At 36.7% G+C, this 27,568-nt stretch overlaps 1 protein-coding gene across 1 annotated transcript in view; it reads right to left on the bottom strand.

Annotated features, from left to right (window-relative positions):
* The window catches only part of NRK (Nik related kinase), a 147,855-nt gene that overhangs the window by 44,251 nt on the left and 76,036 nt on the right, over positions 1–27,568 (bottom strand). The window contains exons 5-9 of the mRNA XM_030305595.1: positions 21,788–21,913; positions 11,906–12,016; positions 10,341–10,431; positions 7,532–7,662; positions 5,053–5,107 (exon numbers count right to left, since the gene is read on the bottom strand). Coding sequence (XP_030161455.1) covers positions 5,053–5,107; positions 7,532–7,662; positions 10,341–10,431; positions 11,906–12,016; positions 21,788–21,913 — 514 coding nt within the window. The remainder of the gene's footprint in view (positions 1–5,052; positions 5,108–7,531; positions 7,663–10,340; positions 10,432–11,905; positions 12,017–21,787; positions 21,914–27,568) is intronic.

The following is a 27,568-nucleotide window of genomic DNA, read 5'->3' as shown; positions in this document are numbered from 1 at the left end:
TTAAGGAGACACTGAGGAATACGTAGATACATATTAATGTAGTCAGAGGAAAGGCTCATTTTAATGCAAACGGTACATTATATTATTTTAATTTTTTAATGTTTATTTATTATTGAGAGACAGAGAGAGACAGAGCATGAGCAGGGGAGGGGCAGAGAGAGAGGGAGACACAGAATCTGAAGCAGGTTCCAGGCTCTGAGCTGTCAGCACGGAGCCCAACGCGGGGCTCAAAGTCACAAACCTCAAGATCATGACCTGAGCTGAAGTTGGACACTTAACCGACCGAGCCACCCAGGCGCCCCCAAACAGTCCATTTTATAAGATCCTCAAGCATCGCCATCGTCAGGTGTGGCACATTAATAATAAATTACACTGGATACAAATTTCAAAATGTGTGATGGATGATTTCTATCTAGAGATGTAAACCCAAAATGAAGACAAATACTCTTCTGTATTTTGTGTTGTAGGTATCTGTAGTTATAAAATTGTAATTACAGGCCGAAAAAGTCAACAAAACAAGTAGCTAAGCACAATAATATATAAAGAATGATTTAGTGGTCTAAAAAGATGAGAATAATCTGTTTTGGAAGCTGACAGTCCTAGGAAAAGAGGTAGATATAGTGTAACAAATTGTTAAATATAGTGTAGTATATTTATTTAAATTAAATTAAATTAATTGTTAAATATAGTGTAGTATAAATAGTAGATACAGTATAACAAATTGTTACCCTCTAGAGTAAGATCACTTGGGTTCAAATCCTAGTTCTGCCTTTGTGACCTCAAACAAATTACTTAACCTATCTGTGCCTAAGTTTCTTTATCTGGAAAAAAAAATCAAGAATTCCTTCAAAGAGATGTCATGAGCATTAACCTACACATAAAAGTGTCTGGCACAGAGTAGGCACTTAGTAAATATTAGCTATTGGTATTATAATAAAGATTTTAACTATCTGACACTTCAGGTCTGTGCCAAATTACAGGACTTTCATTCTCTTTTTGAAACACACATCTATATAAACAAAAAAAAGCCTATTCCAATATGTGCTATATTGGAAAATATACCCAAAGGAGAGCCATAGTATAAATTTATTTTTTTCTTAATATATATTTTTTTATCTTATCAAGTTTTTAATTTTAATCACAGTATAGTTAACATACAGTATTATACTAGTTTCAGGTACATAATTTAATGACTCACAATTCTATACATTACTCATTGCTCATCATGATGTGTACTCTTTAATCCCCATTACCTATTTCAACCATCCCCCTAACCCACCTCCCCTCTGAAAACCACCAGTCTGTTCTCTATAGTTAAGAGCCTGTTTCTTGGTTTCTCTCTCTCTTTTATTTCCTCTGTTCATTTTTTTTTTGTTTTTAAATTCCACATGTAAGTGAAATCATATGGTATTTGTCTTTCTCTGATGGACTTATTTCACTGAGCATAATAGTCTCTAGTTCCATCCATGTTGTTGTAAATGGCAAGATTTTATTCTTTTTTGGCTGAGTAATATTCCCTGTAGATAGATAGATAAATGATAGATAGATAGATAGATAGATAGATAGATGATAGATATATGTGTGTATGCCACATCTTTATCCACTCATGTATGATGGACACTTCCATAATTTGGCTATTGTAACAATGCTGCAATTACAATTGGGGTGCATATGTCCTCTCAAATTAGTGTTTTTGTATTTTTGGGGTATATACCCAGTAGTGTGATTACTGGATCATAAGGTGGTTCTATTTTTAACTTTTTGTGGAACCTCCATACTCTTTTCCACAGTGACTGCAAAAGTTTGCATTCCATCAACAGTGCAAGAGGATTCCTTTTTCTCCACACCCTCACCAATAAATTTCATCTAATATTACAGGTGTGTCATTCATGTGAGGACAATTTGATATCAGTGACTCTTTAAAATTTTTTTTTAACGTTTTTATTTATTTTTGAGACAGAGAGAGACAGAGCATGAACGGGGGAGGGGCAGAGAGAGAGGGAGACACAGAATCGGAAGCAGGCTCCAGGCTCTGAGCCATCAGCCCAGAGCCCGACGCGGGGCTCGAACTCACGGACCGCGAGATCGTGACCTGGCTGAAGTCGGACGCTTAACCGACTGCGCCACCCAGGCGCCCTCAGTGACTCTTTAGAGTCATCGTTTCTCTCCCAAAATACATCTCCAGAAAAACTATAATGCCAAACTAGCTTCTTATGATAGTAGGAAAAAACTCCCCAGGGTGCTTTCATTAGAGTGATATAAAGGCACTTGCTCAAAGGTCAAGTTTTTGGTTCAATTACATAGGTAAAGATTAACAGAGGTACAGTTTCATACTTGATGGCAGAATTATCCCCAAGCTCAAAAGATCAGGATCACATTTTGTTCTTTTCATTCCCCTACTCTAACCATCCAGTCACCAGATTCTGCCCTTTAAACATATTTTAAGTGAGTTTGTACAATACTAAACAGTTGTCATTTATTAACATTTGAGCATCATTTAGTCAACTAACAACACCCCCAGGGGTCAAGAGCTAGAGCATAGACTAAGGAAGTTGTCATTAAGGGAAATGAGAAGTCCACAAAGGAATGGAGTACAGGGTGGGTACAAGAGCTATGTCAAACAGTGGAGGTTTCCTATATAGTCTAATTTTAGGAATTCCAGTAAATGCTCCCTTTACCCCACATATAACATGCCTAAATATTTTACCATTAGAGGCTCATTACTTTGAAATAGCAAGCCTCCTTTAAAAATACATTTATAGAGGGTATAATGCTAAGTGAAATAAGTCAGACAGAGAAAGACAAACACCATATGATTTCACTCATATGTATAATTTAAGAAACAGAAAGAAAGAAAGAAAGAAAGAAAGAAAGAAAGAAAGAAAAGAACCCAAGCACTTAAGAAGATCCTGGCGTGCAATGGTACAGGTCTTTTCTCCTCTGGGAACCACTACATCACCCTTTTAGTGAGAAGATGTTCTCCATGCCCCCCCCTTTTTTTTTACATCTCTGGGAGAGAGTCACCAAAAAAAGAGAGAAAGAAATAAATTTTCTTACCTGGACCTCAGAGTCAATTATCATATAATTGTAACTTTGGAGGGCCACCCCTCTGAGACGGTAATTATCAAAACCTGGAGGATTTCTACAGTTAAGTTAATGACGATCATTTCTATCCAAAGTTAATACTCCAGGCAATATAGGAGGCTGGTGAAAGACCAATGTTTTAGCAGAGTGGCTATTTCAAGTTACTCATCACCAAAGTTTCAGCCTTCTGATTACTTATTTAGGCATGTTGGTCTTATTTTTTCTCATTGTAAATTAAGAAACTCCTGGTCCTCACACATCTTTTGTAAGAAGTTTGCCATTTGTGTATTCTGTGCAAAACTCCTTCTCTGTAGTCCTTCTGTGAGTTTGCTCATTACTCCTTTTTTTTCTCCCATGATTTAATATTTTGGAATGAAAAAATTAAACAAAATAAAGGTGAATTAGGAAGTACAAATCTTCAAAATGTAGAAAGACAGTTTTTTTTAAAGACATGGTAAGGAACATTCCAAAACAACAAAAAACATATACTCTTTGATGCAGTCATGCATCCTAAAAAAACACATACATCAACACTCATATGAAATACCATATTGTTAAGAGAAGAAGAAGAAGAAGGAGAAGAAGAAGAAGAAGAAGAAGAAGAAGAAGAAGAAGAAGAAGAAAAAGAAGAAAGAGAGGAGAGGAGAGGAGAGGGGGAGGAGGAGGAGGAAGATGAGGGGGAGGAGGAAGAGGAGGGGGAAGAAGATGGAGAACAAGAAGAAGGGGTAGGAGAAGGGGAAGAAGAAGAGGAAGAGGAGGAGGAGGAGAAAGAGGTGGAAAAAGAAGAGGAGAAGGTGCTGCTGCTGCTGCTCAATCTAATATAATCTAAGCATGTTTCACAAAGACAAATAATCAAGAGGTGATGAGCAATAATATGCATCTTCCCAGTCTCATTTCAATTTTATATATGTGGCCATCACTAAGTTTTTATTCACCCAAAACAGATGCTTTGCAGTTCTGGGGGCATGAAAAGAGGGACAAGTTACCATTATTTCTACCCCTTGAAATTACTCCCATTGGACTTGAAACACAGTACTAAGATATTTCAAACTTATAAAGCTTGTTGTCTGGACATTGTGCCAACAGACCATGCAGGAACGTGGGAACCTATAGGATCTCCTTAGAAAGGGATAAGCAAAGAAATTCCACTCCACCCACCTGCCCCTCAAAAAAACACTCCAGGTATTTCTCTCACTTCTCTTCCAATGACACAAGGAATGTATGTATCATTTATATCTTTAGATTTAGGTATTGAGGACAGTAGATATGCCCTGCTTATGGGTGTCATACATTAGATGGCTATCAATCTTTTATATCTAAGTTCACATTTAATTTTCACTTTCCTACCAGAAAGCAGTGTGCTGAGAGAACAGAATACTAACAGATCATTTAAATGATCGGGGTGAGGAGGAAACAAGAGGAAACTGAGTCTTCTGAGCAATTAAGGACACTGGAGTTGCTAAAAGGAGCAAGGAAGGCACCAAAGGTGAGCTGACTGACTCCAAATGAAAAACAAACAAACAAACAAACAACCACTCACTTCCCAGAGTTGAGGATTGGTTTATTTTCAGTGAAACACTGGAAGATTCTCTTAACTGCCATAGTCTGCAGCAGTAGCAGTGTGTGACTATAAATGTTCTGGAACCTAAATACTCCACCAATAACTATGTACTGTAAAGCCTTCAGATTCTCATTAGTTATGACTGTCAGTACCAAATAATTTTGATGCTAAATTGAAATAAAACTCAATAAGCCTAAAATAAAATATCATAAGAGAAAAGCACAAACTCTTTATAGATATATCTGGCCATTCTGACTAGAACATTTGATAATCACTCAGAAGTCCAGTATTTACGGTTTGGCAATAGGGTGGCATCTGTCTGACCAAGACAAGCTGACTGGTGCAAGTTGCAGATTTGTATAGCATGCTTCCCTAGCTTTTAACAAATAAACATCATTTTTACTCACGAGGAGCCCCTTCAGCCATTTCAATAGCAGTGATTCCCACGGACCACACATCACTCTGCAAAAGAAAAAATGAACCCAAAGTCACCTAAACTGGAAAATTAATAGTATTTATTTATTTATTTATTTATTTATTTATTTATTTATTTATTTTTTAATATGAAATTTATTGACAAATTGGTTTCCATACAACACCCAGTGCTCATCCCAAAAGGTGCCCTCCTCAATACCCATCACCCACCCTCCCCTCCCTCCCACCCCCCATCAACCCTCAGTTTGTTCTCAGTTTTTAACAGTCTCTTATGCTTTGGCTCTCTCCCACTCTAAGCTCTTTTTTTTTTTTTTCCTTCCCCTCCCCCATGGGTTCCTCTTAAGTTTCTCAGGATCCACATAAGAGTGAAACCATATGGTATCTGTCTTTCTCTGTATGGCTTATTTCACTTAGCATTACACTCTCCAGTTCCATCCACGTTGCTACAAAAGGCCATATTTCATTTTTTTCTCATTGCCACGTAGTATTCCATTGTGTATATATACCACAATTTCTTTATCCATTCATCAGTTGATGGACATTTAGGCTCTTTCCATAATTTGGCTATTGTTGAGAGTGCTGCTATGAACATTGGGGTACAAGTGCTCCTATGCATCAGTACTCCTGTATCCCTTGGATAAATTCCTAGCAGTGCTATTGCTGGGTCATAGGGTAGGTCTATTTTTAATTTTCTGAGGAACCTCCACACTGCTTTCCAGAGCGGCTGCACCAATTTGCATTCCCACCAACAGTGCAAGAGGGTTCCCGTTTCTCCACATCCTCTCCAGCATCTATAGTCTCCTGATTTGTTCATTTTGGCCACTCTGACTGGCGTGAGATGATACCTGAGTGTGGTTTTGATTTGTATTTAGAATTTCAAAACAATCTTTGGTTGGGGGAGTGTCAATGCCAGAGCCATTTTATGGGTTTTCTACAATGAACCTTCATTATAGAATGGTGTTGTAGGAAGATGTTATCTAAGCTTGTGATCTGCCAGTACTACACCACACAACAGAACGATATGGGATAGGGTTCTGTGTAGGGAAAATTCATCTTGAATGTATTGCTATTGCTGCCTTAACTGAAATAACAAAAGGAGCTTGCTGTGAAGAAATCCAATTACATAGACCTATTAACCATGCCCTCTTAGATAAATGATTTAACTCTCTGTACCTCAATTTTACCCTAAATGAAATGGGGATAATAATGATATCCACCTCATAGCACTGGTATGAGTATTAAATGAGATACCATATATAAAAAGCATTTTCAGCAGTTACTTGAATATAGTAAATTGATAATATAATTATTGTTATTCTAGGAAATGATATTCCAAGAGGCTCAAGGAAATTATCCTCACTATTAACTGTACTTCATTTAGAACGTGGAAAGGGCACAGGGCTGTAGGTACACTGGCTGGCTGGATGACTCCTAAACAAGTCAATTGAATTCTGAGAATCTCAGCTAATAGAGTTCTTAGCTTCAAATGATTGTTGTGATGGTGTAAGTTGAAGCTTTCTTTCAATTAAATGAGGCTAAAAATGAAAAAAAAATGATTAATATAGGTGAAAGTCCTTTGAAGACTGCAAAAAAATTTGTAAAGGCATAAAGCATCATTTTTACAGCAAGCCACCTAAAAGAACATTATGCTTCCATAGTCTCCATAGCCTGTAATAGCAATAGACTATAAACTCTCAATGGATCTGCTTGCAGATCAAGCAGAGGGCATTTAAGGAAAAGGGAAAAGAGATGAGACTTGAATTAATCAACTTCAAGTATTGAGCTCTAGGTTCCACACAATGAAGCCACAATGAATTGTTTGGATGACTTATGATGTGAAGACTGAGTGTGGTTTTTCCAGTCTATAGCAAATGGAGACTTTTATTTCCACATCAGGTTTTTGAAATGTGTACATAGATGTATATTGTCCAATTTCAGTGGAAATTTTAATAAATACCATGAATTGTTACTTAATTTGTCTATTCCACTGATTTTCAGTGGTCTGGAGGTGAACCATGACAAGGATTTTCTCCATTACCCTGAGTAATCGAATTATTTTTTTTTCTTTTTGAAGCTAAGTTACTGTGGGGATTAATAATTGGCTTTACATTCATTCATTTTTAGGTTTACAAAGTTCTCTGCCCCTGGAAGTTAAATTTCCATATAAAGCCACATAATATAATATTTTTCCCAAGAATTTGCAAGCAACATGAACTAGACATTCTTCCTCAAATGTAGATAATTACCAGTGGTCTATGTTGTCTATATTCTTAGAAAATATTACATTTATGCATATAATCAAACCACAAATAAGAATAGCAGCTAGTCTTTCTTATTAGAGTTTAATGTGAAAGGAGTTGCCTGCTTTTTATTTTTTATCATTTACAAATAAATATTAGTTAAAAGTCCTTTCCAATCTTTGATTCCCACTATGTGAATCTTCACACTTACTCTGTAATCATAGGAGCGTCTTGGGTCCTCATCACAGTCAATCACCTCAGGTGCCATCCAGTATGGCGTCCCAATGAAACTATTTCTCCTCCCATTAGTTCTGCTCACCTGGGCACTCACTCCAAAATCCACTGCAAAATTCAGCATATGTCAAAATAATTAATCAGTAACAAAAAGCTCAATAAGTTATTGCTTTAACTTGGAAAGCCAATACAAAATCCACAATGGATAACAGATTTTCATTCCAGCCCAGAAAACTTTACCATGAAGTCCACTCCAGAAATATTGAGAATTAGGTTTTTGCTTCTATTTATGTTGGAAAGAGACTCAGAAGTGCTACTATAAATCTACAGTAGGTTTGGCTGAAAGTTTACCATGAATATTAAAAATAAAGTTCCATCAGTATACCCTGAACCTCTGAAGTGATAACATATGTAGTGTTTGGAACTGCCACCAAGCTGGAGGAAGACCAACACTATAAGCAACATCTAAGAAATCTAAAACCTATTAGTAGCTTATTAGGAAGCCTCGCTCATGACATTAGAAAGTCCTATTACACCAATAAAGAAAAATGAGTTTTCTGCTAGAATTTAGTTTAAGTTCTTCTACAGATCTTCTGAATCAGATGCATATATTTACTGTGGTATCTATATCTTAGGTTAGACTGTAAAAGTTCAGTCTTCTATTAATCTGTGGGATACATTATATGAAAATATTTAGTATGGTATCCTCAGTAACAGACAGAAAAAAGGCTAAAGTAGACTGGGGTTATTTAGTCCAGAAAAAAAAAGATGAAAAATGAAAGTAGATGAAATTTTTCAGGGAAGAAAAATGAAGTAGATTTTCTAATTTAGAATGGTTTCCAGGAATCTAGAGGATGGATAGCAACACTGTCTAAATAGTAGTTTGAAGAATTTAGGAGAAGAAATGAAAAATTAAAAAGTTAAGAGCTTAAAGAAGTCTTTAAGGAAGGATTTAACAAGAATAAAAAATGCCTATAATATGTGCAAATCATCACTGGGTATTGAACAATCTCATTATCTACATATTTTTGGAGAACAGGTTAAATCAGACCCCAGCAGTCTCACTATCCTGAGGGCCAACTTAAAGGGCCAAGAGATACCTATGAAGGCGATGAGCTAATATATGACATTCAGGGAAGAAAATGAAAAGAGAAAAGACTAGAAGAAAGAGTGATGGATGGAAGAAAAGGAAACAAGAAAAGCTTGAAATGAAGACAAAAGTAGAGATGAGACCTCAACAGTGGTATAATTTAACCTTTTCTTTAATGACCTAGGGACCAGAATATAAGGATTACTTATCAATTGCAATTATAATATGATCATTTTCCAGTCTCATTCCTATCACTCCCTTTTTATGGCCTTGGGTTTTCCTTCTGCAACCTTCTCATAATATGTTGCTTAAAAATATCCTGGAATCCATGGGGGAGGGGAAGGAAAAAAAAATCCTGGAATCTGAGAAATGTAAAACCAAATGTATAAGGGTTATATGTAAAATAAGCCTGATTAAATTCTTATCCATACTAAAAGGTCTCCCCCACAGAGTAAAGTACATGAGCTTTAGTGCATGGACTTTGTGACAGATTTTTCAGTGGCATTTCATTTACTTAACAATTTCTCTTCTGTATCGCAAATGGTAGAGTTGGCCAGAAACCTGACTCAAATATATGGGAGTGCTGCCACATGTGAACATAGTATGTATGTAGCCTTGCAACAGATTATCTATCCTGCACATTTGAATATGAGATCCAAATTCCCCCAAGGTATTGGCACAGTGTCTTAAAATTGTATTTCTAGCTTTGTAGCTTTTAAACACATGAGACATAACACATTTTCTTGAAATTACTTTTTTCTTATTTCAGGAACGATTATTACTCAAGCTTCTTCTGCAAATATTCAATGAACACATTCTCAATGAATGAACAAAAATCTCTGCCATGGTTATATTTTTTATAAGGAAAATGGGAACTATCTTAAGGTCATGCTAGAGATATGGTAGAACTGATATCATTTAAAAATAATACAGGATTTAATACCAGTGATTTATATTCTATATCAATGAGGTTATCTGCCATTGCATAGTACTAAAATTAATCATATGGTATTATTTAAAACCCAACCAACAATATTTATATTAAACATTAAAGGGTACAATAAATTGTACCCTGTGTGCCTGTGAGACAATATGTGTGGTTATTTTTAAATAAATTATGCCATTTTAAATCTTGGAATAGAAAGCCAGGGACTTTCTGGTCTTTTGATTTCTAATTCTGAACTTGATTTTGATATTATGAGAGCAACTGATATCAGTTCTTTAAATATTTGAGGCGAAATTCCAAAGAAGCAATTTATGCTTAAGTAATTTAAAAGTTATTTGATGTTCTTTGGAAAATATGGCTTTGTGATGTGGAAGAATTGTCTTTGTTTCTTGTCTATGGCACAAAAACTTGCACATAATAAACACTCAATTCAATTGTTGAAATAAATATAATATCTATACTTAATAGAGAGTAAAACAATGACCAAAATGTAAGCCTTCCATTATAATTTAAAAGTTGTTTTGAACTAATGATTCCAGAGAAGCAGTAAATGGTGCATTTTTCTCCTGCTCCACCTTCCTCACCAAACAAATTTTCAAAATTTCACTGGTTTTACAAGCAATGAAGACACAGCCTAAATAAGTAGCAGATATTGTTAATGAAATTATAAAAAAACATAGTTATCTTAAAGGATTATTCTCCATTAAAATATTTTGGGCACCACTTAAAGTACTGCAAGAACAAACTTACCAAGTTTTACTTCAGCATTATGAGTCAGTAACACATTCTGACCTTTGATGTCCCGGTGAATTACACGGTGTGCATGAAGATGAGCTAAGCCCTGCACATAGATAATGTATATTTATTTAAAAAGTCAGATCAGTATATATATTTTCTCTCTTTCTGGTACTGTTCTTAGTATTTTTGGAAAACCTTTTGGTAAGAAAAATGGCCCAGATTTGCTTTTTTCAGACAAAATTCTTTCTTTAGGCTGGAATTACTACAACCAGTTCCCAGAAATACTGCTTTTGGCTATAAGGAAAGGAAAATAAATCAGGACACCCATGAAAGGAAAAGAATACCAAAAAGTAATGTTTGTATACATTGGGCCGTTTACCTTCCTTTCTAGCCTCCATCTTTCCAACTAACCATAAGAGTGAAGACCTGGACACCTTAAATATAATAGCCACTGTTTTACTCTATTCCTCATTCAACCATTTCATTAATCCAGAATATTTTCTAGTCAACCTTGTAAGCTGAGAATTTGGGGGACTATGGAAATTCCTTTGAAAGCATCTGCAATTTGTATTGGCTTACTATGTTGGCTCCAGGCTGTTCACCACTAAGACTAACCTGTGACCTGGCTTCAGTGAGATTGCTCCAGATAATAACTGGGGAATAATAACAGAAGTAACAGTAAAAACAGCTAATATTAATTGAATCCTTTATTTTGTTTTACTTTGTTGCCAGGCACTGTGCTAAGTGCTTTACATGAAGGAAATTATGAAGCTGTCACTGCAATCCTTTGAGGAAGGTACTACTATCACCTCGTATTATAGATAAGAAAAGTGAGATTTGGAAAAATTAAGTAACTGATTCAAGGACACACAGCTAATACATCATGAACCAGAATTTAAACTCAGTATAGAGTTTGCACTCAACTAGTTACACTATTAGCACAAGTGAATCCAATTAAGATGGGAGGAAGGCCATTCTAACAGTATATCAGTGGTCCGATTCAGTTCTGTTAATATCCTTCTCGGGTGACCCTAAGCACCTAAGCCACACAGAAAAATTTGAGTGTGGCAGATCAAGAATATTGTTCTCATCCAACTTGGTTTCAAAATGAAGCAAGCTTTAAAAGTAGGGCATTCTTCAAATAGGATATCTGTCTGCAAAATGGTTATGGATGGTTTGGGGCCATTCTGTAAAACACGGACTTTTGTCTCACTTTTAATCTCTAACGATATAGTGCAGCTTTTTTTTTTTTTAAGAACTCTAAAAATCTGAATGATGTACTAAATATTCCAAGTGGTTATTTCTATGATCCAATGAACACAATAGTCTAACTCTGACACAACCATTAAAGAGCAAGGCTTGGAAGGGCCTGGTTACCCGTATTGCAACCTATCTAAAGTTAAGGACATAGACATCACTATGCTTTCTCTAAAGCCTTTAGGTCTTTTTTGGTATCCTGATCCAGAGATTATGTTTAGAATTCTTAAACCAACCTGTATGAGCAAGTATAAAGTACACTGCATATATTACTCCCAGGTATTTTCAAGGCAGGGGAGAATGACTATATGAAGACTCACCTGAAGGATTTCTCGGCAGATATAAGCAATCCAATCTTCTTTCAAACTCTGATTTCTGGTCATTCTTACTACATCAGTGACTGAGCCTGCTGCACATAACTCCATCACCATCTGCAGGGAAGTCAGCAAAGTGTCAAGAATTAGAAAGTAATTCTATGAAAATATCTGGAGAGTTTTAGTCCATATGGCTTGTATTTATATGTAATGTTAGGGATTAAGACATTGCAAATACTGGCTCAATTGTCTGGTGGGAGTCTCTAAAGGCTAGTGGAATTAAAGAGTTGGAACCTATCCAAAGATCAGTGGAGGGAGGGAAGGCAGGTACCACACCAGGGATATTTTTTTTTTCTCCCTTATATTTTATTTTTATTTATTTATTTTTTTTATATATGAAATTTATTGACAAATTGGTTTCCATACAACACCCAGTGCTCATACCAAAAGGTGCCCTCCTCAATACCCATCACCCACCCTCTCCTCCCTCCCACCCCCCATCAACCCTCAGTTTGTTCTCAGTTTTTAACAGTCTCTTATGCTTTGGCTCTCTCCCACTCTAACGTCCTTTTTTTTTTTTTTCCTTCCCCTCCCCCATGGGTTCCTGTTAAGTTTCTAGGGTCCACATAAGAGTGAAACCATATGGTATCTGTCTTTCTCTGTATGGCTTATTTCACTTAGCCATTGTGTATATAAACCACAATTTCTTTATCCATTCATCAGTTGATGGACATTTAGGCTCTTTCCATAATTTGGCTATTGTTGAGAGTGCTGCTATGAACATTGGGGTACAAGTGCCCCTATGCATCAGTACTCCTGTATCCCTTGGGTAAATTCCTAGCAGTGCTATTGCTGGGTCATAGGGTAGGTCTATTTTTAATTTTCTGAGGAACCTCCACACTGCTTTCCAGAGCGGCTGCACCAATTTGCATTCCCACCAACAGTGCAAGAGGGTTCCCGTTTCTCCACATCCTCTCCAGCATCTATAGTCTCCTGATTTGTTCATTTTGGCCACTCTGACTGGCGTGAGGTGATTTAACCAAGAGGTAGAATTTGAGCTAAGCCTTGAAGGATAGTGTTTGGATATAAAGAGAAGGAAGAACATTCAGTTTACTGAAAAAAGAATGATTATATTCCTGTAGAAAGCTTGTGCAGGAGACAAGCCTGAGTGATGCTTGGAGTGCAACAGAAAAAATCATTGAAGGAACAATTTGATTGCAAGTGAAGAAGCAGGATAGAAGGATCTCAAAAGAATTTACACTTCAACATTAAGACTAAATTTGTTTGTTATTGTTGTTTTGTTTTTGTTTCTAAATTCTAAATTTTAAATTATTGTTTCCTGAGATAGTGGCAAACTACAATTTCAAGGGGGTAAACTATCAATTGTATTCCTATAGGGCATTTTTTCCCAAATGAATTTACTACTAAGGAAACTTATTTTAAGGCTATTATCACTGAAACCATCTTGTTCAGATGTTACTTTATTAATAAAAATTTCTCAGAAAATTTATCTTTTTGCCATCAATTAATCAGGTACTAAACTAGTAAATTTCCTTTCCTATATTAGCTGGCTAGAGGCCTGTACAATGTAAAAGAGAATATATCTATTATAATCAACCCAACAAACTTTTCTTAGGCACAGGTTTCTGCATTAGGGCCCATGTCAAAACCTCTTTATAAATACAACAAAACAGAGAGAATTGAGGGAAGATGGCGGCGTAGGAGGACGCTGGGCACACCACGCGTCCTGCTGATCACTTAGATTCCAACTACACCTGCCTAAATAACCCAGAAAACCACCAGAGGATTAGCAGAATGGAGTCTCTGGAGCCAAGCGCAGACGAGAGGCCCACGGAAGAGGATAGGAAGGGCGGCGAGGCGGTGCGCGCTCCACAGACTGGCGGGAGGGAGCCGGGGCGGAGGGGCGGCTCGCCGGCCAAGCAGAGCCCCCGAGTCTGGCTTGCAAAAGCAGAGGGGCCTGACGACTGTGTTCCCACAGCAAGCGCGACTTAGCGTCAGGGAGGTCATAAGTTAACAGCTCTGCTCAGAAAGCGGGAAGGCTGGAGGACAAAGGGAGGGAGAGTTGCTGAGCCCCTGGACGACAGAGCTCAGTTTGGTGGGGAACAAAGGCGCTCGCCAGCGCCATCTCCCCCGCCCATCCCCCAGCCAAAATCCCAAAGGGAGCCAGTTCCTGCCAGGGAACTTGCTCACTTGGCACAAACACCCAACTCTGTGCTTCTGCCGAGCCAACCCTCCGGCAGCGGATCTGACTCCCTCCAGCTGCCACAGGGCCCCTCCTGAAGTGGATCACCTAAGGAGAAGCGAGCTAAGCCTGCCCCTCCTGCCCCTGTGCACCTTGCCTACCCACCCCAGCTAATACAACAGATCCCCAGCATCACAAGCCTGGCAGTGTGCAAGTAGCCCAGACGGGCCACGCCACCCCACATTGAATCCCGCCCCTAGGAGAGGGGAAGAGAAAGCACACACCAGTCTGACTGTGGCCCCAGCGGTGGGGCTGGGGGCAGACATCAGGTCTGACTGCGGCCCCGCCCACCAACTCCAGTTATACACCACAGCACAGGGGAAGTGCCCTGCAGGTCCTCACCACGCCAGGGACTATCCAAAATCCAAGCGGAAGAATTCCCCTCAGAAGAATCTCCAGGAAATAACAACAGCTAATGAGCTGGTCAAAAAGGATTTAAATAATATAAAAGAAAGTGAATTTAGAATAATAGTCATAAAATTAATCGCTGGGCTTGAAAATAGTATAGAGGACAGCAGAGAATCTCTTGCTACAGAGATCAAGGGACTAAGGAACAGTCACGAGGAGCTGAAAAACGCTTTAAACGAAATGCAAAACAAAATGGAAACCACCACGGCTCGTATTGAAGAGGCAGAGGAGAGAATAGGTGAACTAGAAGATAAAGTTATGGAAAAAGAGGAAGCTGAGAAAAAGAGAGATAAAAAAATCCAGGAGTATGAGGGGAAAATTAGAGAACTAAGTGATACACTAAAAAGAAATAATATACGCATAATTGGTATCCCAGAGGAGGAAGAGAGAGGGAAAGGTGCTGAAGGGGTACTTGAAGAAATAATAGCTGAGAACTTCCCGGATCTGGGGAAGGAAAAAGGCATTGAAATCCAAGAGGCACAGAGAACTCCCTTCAGACGTAACTTGAATCGATCTTCTGCACGACATATCATAGTGAAACTGGCAAAATACAAGGATAAAGAGAAAATTCTGAAAGCAGCAAGGGGTTAACGTGCCCTCACATATAAAGGGAGACCTATAAGACTCGTGACTGATCTCTCTTCTGAAACTTGGCAGGCCAGAAAGAATTGGCATGAGATTTTCAGTGTGCTAGACAGAAAAAATATGCAGCCGAGAATCCTTTATCCAGCAAGTCTGTCATTTAGAATAGAAGGAGAAATAAAGGTCTTCCCAAACAAACAAAAACTGAAGGAATTTGTCACCACTAAACCAGCCCTACAAGAGATCCTAAGAGGGACCCTGTGAGACAAAGTACCAGAGACATCACTACAAGCATAAAACATACAGACATCACAATGACTCTAAACCCGTATCTTTCTATAATAACACTGAATGTAAATGGATTAAATGCACCAACCAAAAGACATAGGGTATCAGAATGGACAAAAACACAAGACCCATCTATTTGCTGTCTACAAGAGACTCATTTTAGACCTGAGGACACCTTTAGATTCAGAGTGAGGGGATGGAGAACTATTTATCATGCTACTGGAAGCCAAAAGAAAGCTGGAGTAGCCATACTTATATCAGACAAACTAGACTTTAAATTACAGGCTGTAACAAGAGATGAAGAAGGACATTATATAATAGTTACAGGGACTATCCATCAGGAAGAGCTAACAATTATAAATGTCTATGCACCGAATACCGGAGCCCCCAAGTATATAAAACAATTACTCATAAACATAAGCAACCTTATTGAGAAGAATGTGGTAATTGCAGGGGACTTTAACACCCCACTTACAGAAATGGATAGATCATCTAGACACACGGTCAAAAAAGAAACAAGGGCCCTGAATGATACATTGGATCAGATGGACTTGACAGATATATTTAGAATTCTGCATGCCAAAGCAACAGAATATACTTTCTTCTCGAGTGCACTTGGAACATTCTCCAAGATAGATCATGTACTGGGTCACAAAACAGCCCTTCATAAGTATACAAGAATTGAAATCATACCATGCATACTTTCAGACCACAATGCTATGAAGCTTGAAATCAACCACAGGAAAAAGTCTGGAAAACCTCCAAAAGCATGGAGGTTAAAGAACACCGCTACTAAAGAATGAATGGGTCAACCAGGCAATTAGAGAAAAAATTAAAAAATATATGGAAACAAACAAAAGTGAAAATACAACAATCCAAACGCTTTGGGATGCAGGAAGGCGGTCCTGAGAGGAAAATACATTGCAATCCAGGCCTATCTCAAGAAACAAGAAAAATCCCAAATACAAAATCTAACAGCACACCTAAAGGAAATAGAAGCAGAACAGCAAACGCAGCCTAGACCCAGCAGAAGAAGAGAAATAATAAAGATCAGAGCAGAAATAAACAATATAGAATCTAAAAAAACTGTAGAGCAGATCAACGAAACCAAGAGTTGGTTTTTTGAAAAAATTAACAAAATTGACAAACCTCTAGCCAGGCTTCTCAAAAAGAAAAGGGAGATGACCCAAATAGATAAAATCATGAATGAAAATGGGATTATTACAACCAATCCCTCAGAGATACAAGCAATCATCAGGGAATACTATGAAAAATTATATGCCAACAAATTGGACAACCTGGAAGAAATGGACAAATTCCTGAACACCCACACTCTTCCAAAACTCAAACAGGAGGAAATAGAAAGCTTGAACAGACCCATAACCAGCGAAGAAATTGAATCGGTTATCAAAAATCTCCCAACAAATAAGAGTCCAGGACCAGATGGCTTCCCAGGGGAGTTCTATCAGACGTTTAAAGCAGAGATAATACCTATCCTTCTCAAGCTATCCCAAAAAATAGAAAGGGAAGGAAAACTTCCAGACTCATTCTATGAAGCCAGTATTACTTTGATTCCTAAACCAGACAGAGACCCAGTAAAAAAAGAGAACTACAGGCCAATATCCCTGATGAATATGGATGCAAAAATTCTCAATAAGATACTAGCAAATCGAATTCAACAGCATATAAAAAGCATTATTCACCATGATCAAGTGGGATTCATTCCTGGGATGCAGGGCTGGTTCAACATTCGCAAATCAATCAACGTGATACATGACATTAACAAAAAAAAAAGAGAAGAACCATATGATCCTCTCAATCGATGCAGAAAAGGCCTTTGACAAAATTCAGCACCCCGTCTTAATAAAAACCCTTGAGAACGTCGGGATAGAAGGAACATACTTAAAGATCATAAAAGCCATTTATGAAAAGCCCACAGCTAACATCATCCTCAATGGGGAAAAACTGAGAGCTTTTTCCCTGAGATCAGGAACATGACAGGGATGCCCACTCTCACAACTGTTGTTTAACATAGTGTTGGAAGTTCTAGCATCAGCAATCGGACAACAAAAGGAAATCAAAGGCATCAAAATTGGCAAAGATGAAGTCCAGCTTTCGCTTTTTGCAGATGACATGATATTATACATGGAAAATCCGATAGACTCCACCAAAAGTCTGCTAGAACTGATACATGAATTCAGCAAAGTTGCAGGATACAAAATCAATGTACAGAATTCAGTTGCGTTCTTATACACTAACAATGAAGCAACAGAAAGACAAATAAAGAAACTGATCCCATTCACAATTGCACCAAAAAGCATAAAATACCTAGGCATAAATCTAACCAAAGATGTAAAGGATCTGTATGCTGAAAACTATAGAAAGCTTATGAAGGTAATTGAAGAAGATTTAAAGAAATGGAAAGACATTCCCTGCTCATGGATTGGAAGAATAAATATTGTCAAAATGTCAATACTACCCAAAGCTATCTACACATTCAATGCAATCCCAATCAAAATTGTACTAGCATTCTTCTCGAAACTAGAACAAGCAATCCTAAAATTCATATGGAACCACAAAAGGCCCCGAATAACCAAAGTAATTTTGAAGAAGAAGACCAAAGCAGGAGGCATCACAATCCCAGACTTTAGCCTCTACTACAAAGCTGTCATCATCAAGACAGCATGGTATTGGCACAAAAACAGACACATAGACCAATGGAATAGAATAGAAACCCCAGAACTAGACCCACAAATGTATGGCCAACTCATCTTTGACAAAGCAGGAAAGAACATCCAATGGAAAAAAGACAGTCTCTTTAACAAATGGTGCTGGGAGAACTGGACAGCAACATGCAGAAGGTTGAAACTAGACCACTTTCTCACACCATTCACAAAAATAAACTCAAAATGGATAAAGGACCTGAATGTGAGACAGGAAACCATCAAAACCTTAGAGGAGAAAGCAGGAAAAGACCTCTCTGACCTCAGCCATAGCAATCTCTTACTCGACACATCCCCAAAGGCAAGGGAATTAAAAGCAAAAGTGAATTACTGGGACCTTATGAAGATAAAAAGCTTCTGCACAGCAAAGGAAACAACCAACAAAACTAAAAGGCAACCAACGGAATGGGAAAAGATATTTGCAAATGACATATCGGACAAAGGGCTAGTATCCAAAATCTATAAAGAGCTCACCAAACTCCACACCCGAAAAACAAATAACCCAGTGAAGAAATGGGCAGAAAACATGAATAGACACTTCTCTAAAGAAGACATCCGGATGGCCAACAGGCACATGAAAAGATGTTCAGCGTCGCTCCTTATCAGGGAAATACAAATCAAAACCACACTCAGGTATCACCTCACGCCAGTCAGAGTGGCCAAAATGAACAAATAAAGAGACTATAGATGCTGGAGAGGATGTGGAGAAACGGGAACCCTCTTACACTGTTGGTGGGAATGCAAATTAGTGCAGCCACTCTGGAAAGCAGTGTGGAGGTTCCTCAGAAAATTAAAAATAGACCTGCCCTATGACCCAGCAATAGCACTGCTAGGAATTTACCCAAGGGATACAGGAGTACTGATGCATAGGGGCACTTGTACCCCAATGTTCATAGCAGCACTCTCAACAATAGCCAAATTATGGAAAGAGCCTAAATGTCCATCAACTGATGAATGGATAAAGAAATTGTGGTTTATATACACAATGGAATACTACGTGGCAATGAGAAAGAATGAAATATGGCCTTTTGTAGCAACGTGGATGGAACTGGAGAGTGTGATGCTAAGTGAAATAAGCCATACAGAGAAAGACAGATACCATATGGTTTCACTCTTATGTGGATCCTGAGAAACTTAAGAGGAACCCATGGGGGAGGGGAAGGAAAAAAAAAAGAGGTTAGAGTGGGAGAGAGCCAAAGCATAAGAGACTGTTAAAAACTGAGAACAAACTGAGGGTTGATGGGGGGTGGGAGGTAGGAGAGGGTGGGTGATGGTTATTGAGGAGGGCACCTTTTGGGATGAGCACTGGGTGTTGTATGGAAACCAATTTGACAATAAATTTCATATATTAAAAATAAATAAATAAATAATAAATAAATAAATACATGCATACATACAACAAAACATGTTTTTTTAAACCGTAGGCAAGTTAATTATTGCTGTAGATGAAGGAAACCTAAAGGATATGCCCCAAATCATGAATATGTAAAGTCTACCTCATTTCTTGTTGTAATGCTAACATTTTCTTTTCAGTAAATCATTCCTTTAATTTATATTTGTTCACAATTCATATTATTGCATATCTTTCACATAAGTACACTCTCACAAAAAAGAAGAGAAGAAATTGCCTAATAAAACTAATTATACAGAGAAACCACGAAAGTTTAATTTTCATGTTAACTGTATTAAATGCTCACAACATGTACAACTGTGGTAATGGAAGCAAAGTGGCTCATTTTGAATCATGACAAACATAAATTAAAGCCATTCATTCAGATGTACCCTGGAAAAATCTTGCTAATGTTACTTAAGTCAGAAGCACTCTAGTCTTAAAGGAACATAAAGACATTTTCAATTATTTTCCCAGCTTTGTAAGCATGATGTCTGGCACATACACTTTATAAATGGTAATCATTTAGTCATTTACTTACTTCCTATTTGTTTTGATTTATATGGGCAAGACAGTGTAAATGGTCTCATGAAAACTCTTGCCTCCACAAATAATTTATTCATCCTTCAGATCTCAGTTCAAAAAAAAGTTTATTAAAGAAGAGTTTCTCATTCCCTACTTAACTTAGATACCTTTGTTATTTGCCCACATAGAAGCATGCTATTTGCCCACATAGAAGCATGTTATTTCCCTTCTGACCAATTATATACTCATTTGTGTGATTATTTGACTGATACTGGTCATTGCAAATGGACTGTAAGTTCCAACAGGTCCGGGACATGTTTGTTCAGCTTATCCATGTAATCTCATAAAATAGCAGAAGGCCTGGCAAATAGATGTTTTTGAATAAATATGTTGAATAATTGAATGAATTGAGTACTGATAAATACATCTGATAAGGAGACTGCCATACAGGCAAGAGGAAAAAAATTGTAAGTAAAATTATATTAAAAGACAAATATTGTATGCCAAAAATATACCAATAGTCATTAAAGGTGTACAGCAATATTTAATGAAATGCCAACTGGAGTTGTCAGATAAAAGAAGATTTACTTAACTGGACATTTGGAATAAAATGGGATTAAAGTGAAGATGTTTAATTTGGTGGTTTTGAAAGTGTGGTACCCAGACCAGTAGCATAAACATCATCATCTGTTGTTAAAAAGTGCAAATTCATGGGCCCACACCCCACACCAATGGAATCAGTAACCCTATAGGTAGAGCTCAGCAATCTGTGTTTTATCAGGCTTTCCAGGAGATTCGGATGCACACTAAAGTTTGAGAACCACTATTTCAATTCAGTTCCTTGTTGAAAATATTTCTATAATGTCCACTGCCCTGCTTCCTAAAGTCCGTTATGTAAAGTGGAACAATCTTTCCTTGACAACTGAAGGTTCTTAAAATTCTTAGTTATTATTTTGAAAAAAAAATACTATTCTTGACTTGAAATGGAAATGGAAATGTAGCTAGCAATTGGACACTGACCCCACTTCTGTTCTAAATATTCCTTTTGAAATAAACATATCTCTGACCAGAGCTCATTTTCTTTTTATTTGACTATTTCTGCCATAGTAGGAGGCAGCAACATTCTGGTAACTGTAGCTTATGTTTTAGTTACCCTATACAATTTATATCTCATTGATCTTTAATTTGTGACAGTATAGGTATAAGTAGACTAAGAAAAAGATAAGTCAACTAACAAATTAGAAAAAAACTTCCGGGAGTTATGTTTAAACATAAGTGCATTTCCTTAGAAAAACTTAAATGCATCCATATGTTCATGCTGAATGCTAATTAGAATTGATACTTATCCAGTCATTATTTGCAAGTCCATCAGGTAGTCTCCTTAGCCATACCTCTAATTTACCAGTAAATATACAGAAAAAGTTAATAGCAGCAAAACGATATTTAAAAAGAAACATGTTAGATATTCCCAGTGTTCATTTGAGTCCTCCTCTATTTTACCCTGAAGACCCTTGCCAGGAACTTATGCTACTTTTCCATACTTTATTACTCCCATCTCCAGGAATCAGAACATATTTTGTCATACTACTTTGAGCAGTGGAGTGTTTAAGTATTCCTGTAAGTGCACAAAAGTGCATCTCAGCTTGTGAAAATGTATTTCCTCAAGTGAGATTTAGTCTTAGGAAATAAGATCAAGGTTAAATACATACCCAAAGTTGGTGCCTCTGGCCGGGGGGGCTCAGCTTGAAAAAAGCACCATAGAAGGACACAATGTTTTTGTGGAAAGAGTACTTCTTTAAAAGGTTGAGTTCAGTCCTAAGATCCTCTTCTTCATCCTGCAGAATAAACAATAGACAATAAAGTTCCTAAACTATGCCAGTTAATAACTATGGGATCCTAAACTAGAGTAGAACAAAGGAAATTCTATGGCCACCCATTATACCCCACAGCAATTTATAATATAATCTCAACTAGAATTATCAGAGAATGGAGATCTCTGGTTAACCGGGAATTCTGGAGAAAATAAAGCTTAATTGAAGATCTTTTAATTTAGTGGTTCTGAAAGTGTGATCCCTACACCAGCAGCAATGGCCATTGTATAAAGTTTTCACTGAAAAGAATCATTACATTTTGTTTATTTTGTAACTGTTTTATTGGAATATAATTTACATGCCATACAACTCGTCCATTTAAAGTGAAAATTCAATGGTGTTTAGTATATTAACAGAATTATGTAACCATCACCACAATCCATTTTAAAATATTTTTATCACCCCAAAAGGAAACCTTATACCCTTTAGTTATCACACACAAATTCTCCTACAAACACATACCAGCTTTAATGAACCACTAATATATTTTCTATTTCAATAGATGTATCTATCCTGGACATTTTATATAAATGAAAATCATTTCATATGTGGACTTTTGTGACTAACTTTTTTCCCAAGTTTTGCCCATATTGCAAAATATATCATTATTTTATTCATTTTCATTTCCATTTATTAACTGATAGACATTTGGGTTAGTTCTCTCTTTTGGCTATTATTAATAATGCTGCTGTGAGCATTCATATCAAGTTTTTATTTGAATATATACTTTTATTTCTTTTTGGTGAATATATATATTTATTTCTTTTTGGTATATACATAGAAGTGAAATTATTAGGTCAAATAGTAACTCTGTATTTAACATTTTGATGAAATGCCAAATCATTTCCACAGTGCTGCACCTATTTACATTCCCAACAGCAATAATGATTCCAATTTCTCCATACCCTCATCAACACATATTATTTTCTGTTTTATTATTATAACTATCCTAGTGGGTGTCAAGTGGTATCTCACTGTAGTTTTGGCTTAAAATTCCCTGATGACTGATCATATTAATGATCTGTTCATGTGCTCATTGGCCATTTGTATATGATCTTCAGAGGAATGTCTAGTTGAAAATCTTTGCCCCTGTTTTCTAATTACGTTGTCTTTTCATTATTGAATTGTAAGATTTATTTATACATCTTAGACCCAAGTACTTTATAAGGTATTTGATTTGCAAACATTTTGTCCCATTCTGTGGGTTGTCTTTTCACTATCTTGATAGTGTTCTTTGAGAAATAAAGTTTTTAATTTTAATAAAGTCTGATTTATTGATTTCTTATTTTATTGCTTATACTTTTGGTGTCATATCTAAAAATCCATTGCCAAAACTAAGGTCATGAATATTTATCCCAATGTTTTCTTCTAATAAGCATTTTATAGTTTTAGTTCTCACATTTAGGTATTTGATCATTTTGAGTTAATTTTCAATTTTTTTGATGTTTATTTATTTTTGAAAAAGAGAGACAGAACGTAGAGCAAGGGAGGGGCAGAGAGAGAGAGAGGAAGACACAGAATTGGAAGCAGGCTCCAGGCTCTGAGCTGTCGGCACAGAGTCTGATGCAGGGTTCAAACTCAAGATCTGTGAGATCATGATCTGAGTCAAGTAGGTCGCCCAACTGACTGAGCCACCCAGGCGCCCCTTAATTGTTAAATAAAGTAGGGGTCTAAGTTCATTCTTTTACATTTGGATATCTACTTATCTCAGCATCATTTGTTGAAAAGACTATTTTTCCCCATGTATTGTCTTTGCTATGTTGTCAAAAATCACTTGACCATAGGTGTATGGAAATAGTGCTATTCCATTGATCTGTGTATCTATCCTTATACATGTAACCACACTGACTTGGTTTGTGACTCATTGCATTTTTTTAAATGTTTATTTATTTATTTTTGAAGAGAGAGAGAGAGAGAGACAGAGAGAGAGATAATGAATCCCAAGCAGGCTCCACACTGTCAGCACAGAGCCTGAGGTGAGGCTTGAATTCACAGACTGTGAGATCATGACCTGAGCTGAAATCAAGAGTTGGGTGCTTAACCAACTGAGCCACCCAGGTGCCCCTCTGACTCACTGCATTTCAAAGGTACTGGTTTGATCTGTGCTAATTTTTTTAAAAGATATGCTTAAAGTCATTTATTTTCTTAACCACAACAGGATACATATGGATAAAATATATTTACATATATGAAATAAAATATGTAAGTACTCCACAATCACTGAACATTTCTTCCTACCAATGGTAACAGTTGAGTGTATATTCCTCCAGACATTTTTATTCCTGCAGAATATATATATTTCACTACTCTGCAACTCACATGTCTTATTCAATACCCAAAGCACACATTTCTACATCAATAAGAATAAATGCACTTCCTTTCTATGGATGTGTACAATTACATTGAATAAAGATACAAGGCTGCCACTCAGGGTATAGGTCAGGGCTAAAGGTATGTTTTTGAGAATTATCTCTATAGTGATAACTGAAGCTATCTTTTTTGGATGGGTTCACTAAGGTAGAATACATAATTTTAAGACCTATTTCTAGAAGAAGACAGTGTGATGTCATCAGAAAAGGGCATCTACACTGAGCATAAGGACACATGGGTTTTAGAACAAATAGCTAAAAGTTGGAAATTTACTTAATTTTCCCAAGGTTGAATTTGTCCTCAGAAGTCTGATGGAAGTTAGCAGCCATTACCTATCTAAATGGAATATTAGTAGAACCAAATAGGACAATATATTTAAAGTTCTTTGAAGTTCTTGAAAGAAGAATGCTATAAATGTAAGGTATTATCATACAGTATCTATGTTACTTCACCTTCTCACTTGCATTAGTGTTATCAGAACTGTACACCTTTCTCCACTTTTTACCCTAATCTACAACATCAGCTTTTACTTTCATCACATTTGTTATAGTGGAGTGAAATGGGAAGCTATTCTCTCTCCCTAAAGATTCAGCTGTCCCCTTGTACCGTGACAACTAGGTAGTTTCCATAATCCATCTGTAACTATTCGTAGCCAATCTAAAAACAGCTTTTTGCTTCTCAATAATTTAAAAATCATCACACTTTATATGTATACAGATGCAATGCATTGGAGAAAAATATCTTAAAATATTAACTTACAAAAAAGTAACTTAAATTGTTGGGAATTTCTGATGAGCATATCATTGGTTTATGCATTTAGATATAATATTCCTAATTTAAAGGAACTTACATACAAGGAAATAAGATTCACAAACATGAATGACACAATCATTGATGAATACAGGATAGTGTATAATGAAGTTGAGGGTGATATAAAATGGTTCAGGTAGTGATCTCCCACTTGACAAAAGAATTCACTACCTGGGTCTTTTGAATGCCTACTAGCTCTAAATTTCATTTGATTGTAAATAAAAAAGCTCTCTCACTGCATCTATAAAGGTTCCATTTATATAACTTTTCAAGAGTACTGTTATTGTGCAAAATAAATATATGCTGTAGTATGTAAAGACTTTTTTGACCAAAAATAATTTTTTTATTAATTTTTTTATTTGAGTATAGTTGACACAATGCTACATTAGTTTCAGGTGTATAACATAGTGAATCAACTTCTCTATATGTTATACTATGTTCAGCACAAGTGTAACTACCATCTGTCACTATACAACACTATTACAATATAATTGACTATATTCCTTAATTCTGTACCTTTTTCATCCCTGTGACTGACTCATCCATAACTGGAAGTCAATATCTCCCACTACCCTTCATCCATTTTACCCCACCTCCTCCCCTTTGTCAACCATCACTTTGTTCTCTGTATTTATGTCTGACTCTGATTTTTGTCTATTCATTTCCTTTTTTAGATTCCATATGAATGAAATCATATGGTATTTGTCTTTCTCAGTCCTACTTATTTTATTCAGTAGAATGGCTAAAATTAAAAAGACAAGATGTAACAAGTGTTGACAATGATATGGATAAAAAGGAAATCTCACACACTGTTGGCAGGAATTCAAGTTTGTATAGACACTGTGGAAAACAATATGGAGGTTCCTCAACAATTAAAAATAGAAAAGAAGACTTTTAAATTAAAAATACAGTTGAGCTCCTATTCTGAAATCCAGTGAAAAAGGATACCTTTGACTTCTTTCGGGCAATGAATCAGAAAGGGCCAACTGGCATGAAAATAAATTAAGGAATTAACCTTTATCTTTAGTTCTCCCCAGAATTTCCTTCAATTATATTGGCTTGATGACCTGGGGGCAGGGGGAAATAGATATTTTAGCTGAAATTAATAGGTAGCTGAATATATCTAGTCAGTTATCATTTTCCTTCTTAGCTTATTCTCTCAGACCCAGTAGGAAAGATGGGAAATGTTTTTAATCTTTAGCTATAGTGTAATTAGACTTTAAAAAATAGTTATAAAATAAATATAAGGCAATGTACTAGGTTCTGAAATGTCCCCAAGTATTCATAATACCTTATAAAAAGTTTGAAATCTCAGAGAAATGGCTAGCAGCTGAAGAACATTCTTTAACATTTCTCTGGGATTTTCCAGTGGATTTACCCATAAATATTCAACAACTAAAAAAAAAAATCTAGACACCTATTTGTCTTTGGGAGAAGGGGATGAGGCCTGGTTTCTCCAGGTTCTCTGTATTTATTGTGTCATAAAGGCAGAAATAAATAAAACAATTAACTTGTGGCATGAGAATCATATAGAAGTCCAGGTTCCAGTGTCATCCCAGCCTCCCAAGGAAGCTCAGTTAATAAGTTCTCTTTGAATTCCCTTAACCTGTTTTCTACAAAGATAAAAATTGATCCTCGTGACTTTCATTCTTGTCATGTAGGACCCTTGAACTTTCTGCTTTACCTCAGATATGGCTGTCCTTTGAAATGGTAACAACATCTGCCATTGTATAGAAATAAACCTCAGGAACTAGCAATTCTATATGTACATGGGCATTGTCAGTACCTAGCAAGCCACCATCATTGGGTTGAAAGGAACATGAATTCATTAAGAGTGCAGTAAATAAGAATGAGATGATGGTGTGAGGGTAAGAACACAAAGAACATGTAAAAGAGAAGCAGGGGCCAGCCTGAGTCCTTTAACTTGTTTGGTAGTTTGATTATCAAAGAGCTTTTTTTTTTACTTCTGAGTTAGAAAGGTCATGTCCACAGGCAAGAATAGAAGAATGGCTGGGCTCAAGGCAGCTATGCAGTTGCATTTGACCATATTTTTAACTCTGCTTATAAGTAGGCCAAATATTCTGGTGCATTTTACGTATGAGAAATCTGAGGCCTAAAGAAGTAAGACCTGTTTCCCAAGTATTTCTTAGCTGTTTAGTGGTAGACTTGGGATTTAGATTTGTGTGTCTGGACTTCCACATTATTGCTATTTCCATAAACCTCTGACTCAAAGAAATGTGTGTGTAAGTCACAACCTTCTTATCCCAAAGGATTCAAGATGATTTATAAATACTAATTGACTGATCAGCTAGCAGTTATTTTTCTTACTAAAATATATAATCAGAGAGTTCAAAGTTCCCAACTAGAAAAACTTTTAAGAGTGAGTTTCCCACATAAATGTAAACTCTCCCAAAACCAATAAACCAAGATCAGATATGT

This window comes from Lynx canadensis, chromosome X (genome assembly GCF_007474595.2).
Source record: "Lynx canadensis isolate LIC74 chromosome X, mLynCan4.pri.v2, whole genome shotgun sequence".
Lineage (NCBI taxonomy): Eukaryota > Metazoa > Chordata > Mammalia > Carnivora > Felidae > Lynx > Lynx canadensis.
The sequence above is the reverse complement of the archived record's forward strand: the minus strand, read 5'-3'. Positions and strand labels throughout refer to the sequence as shown.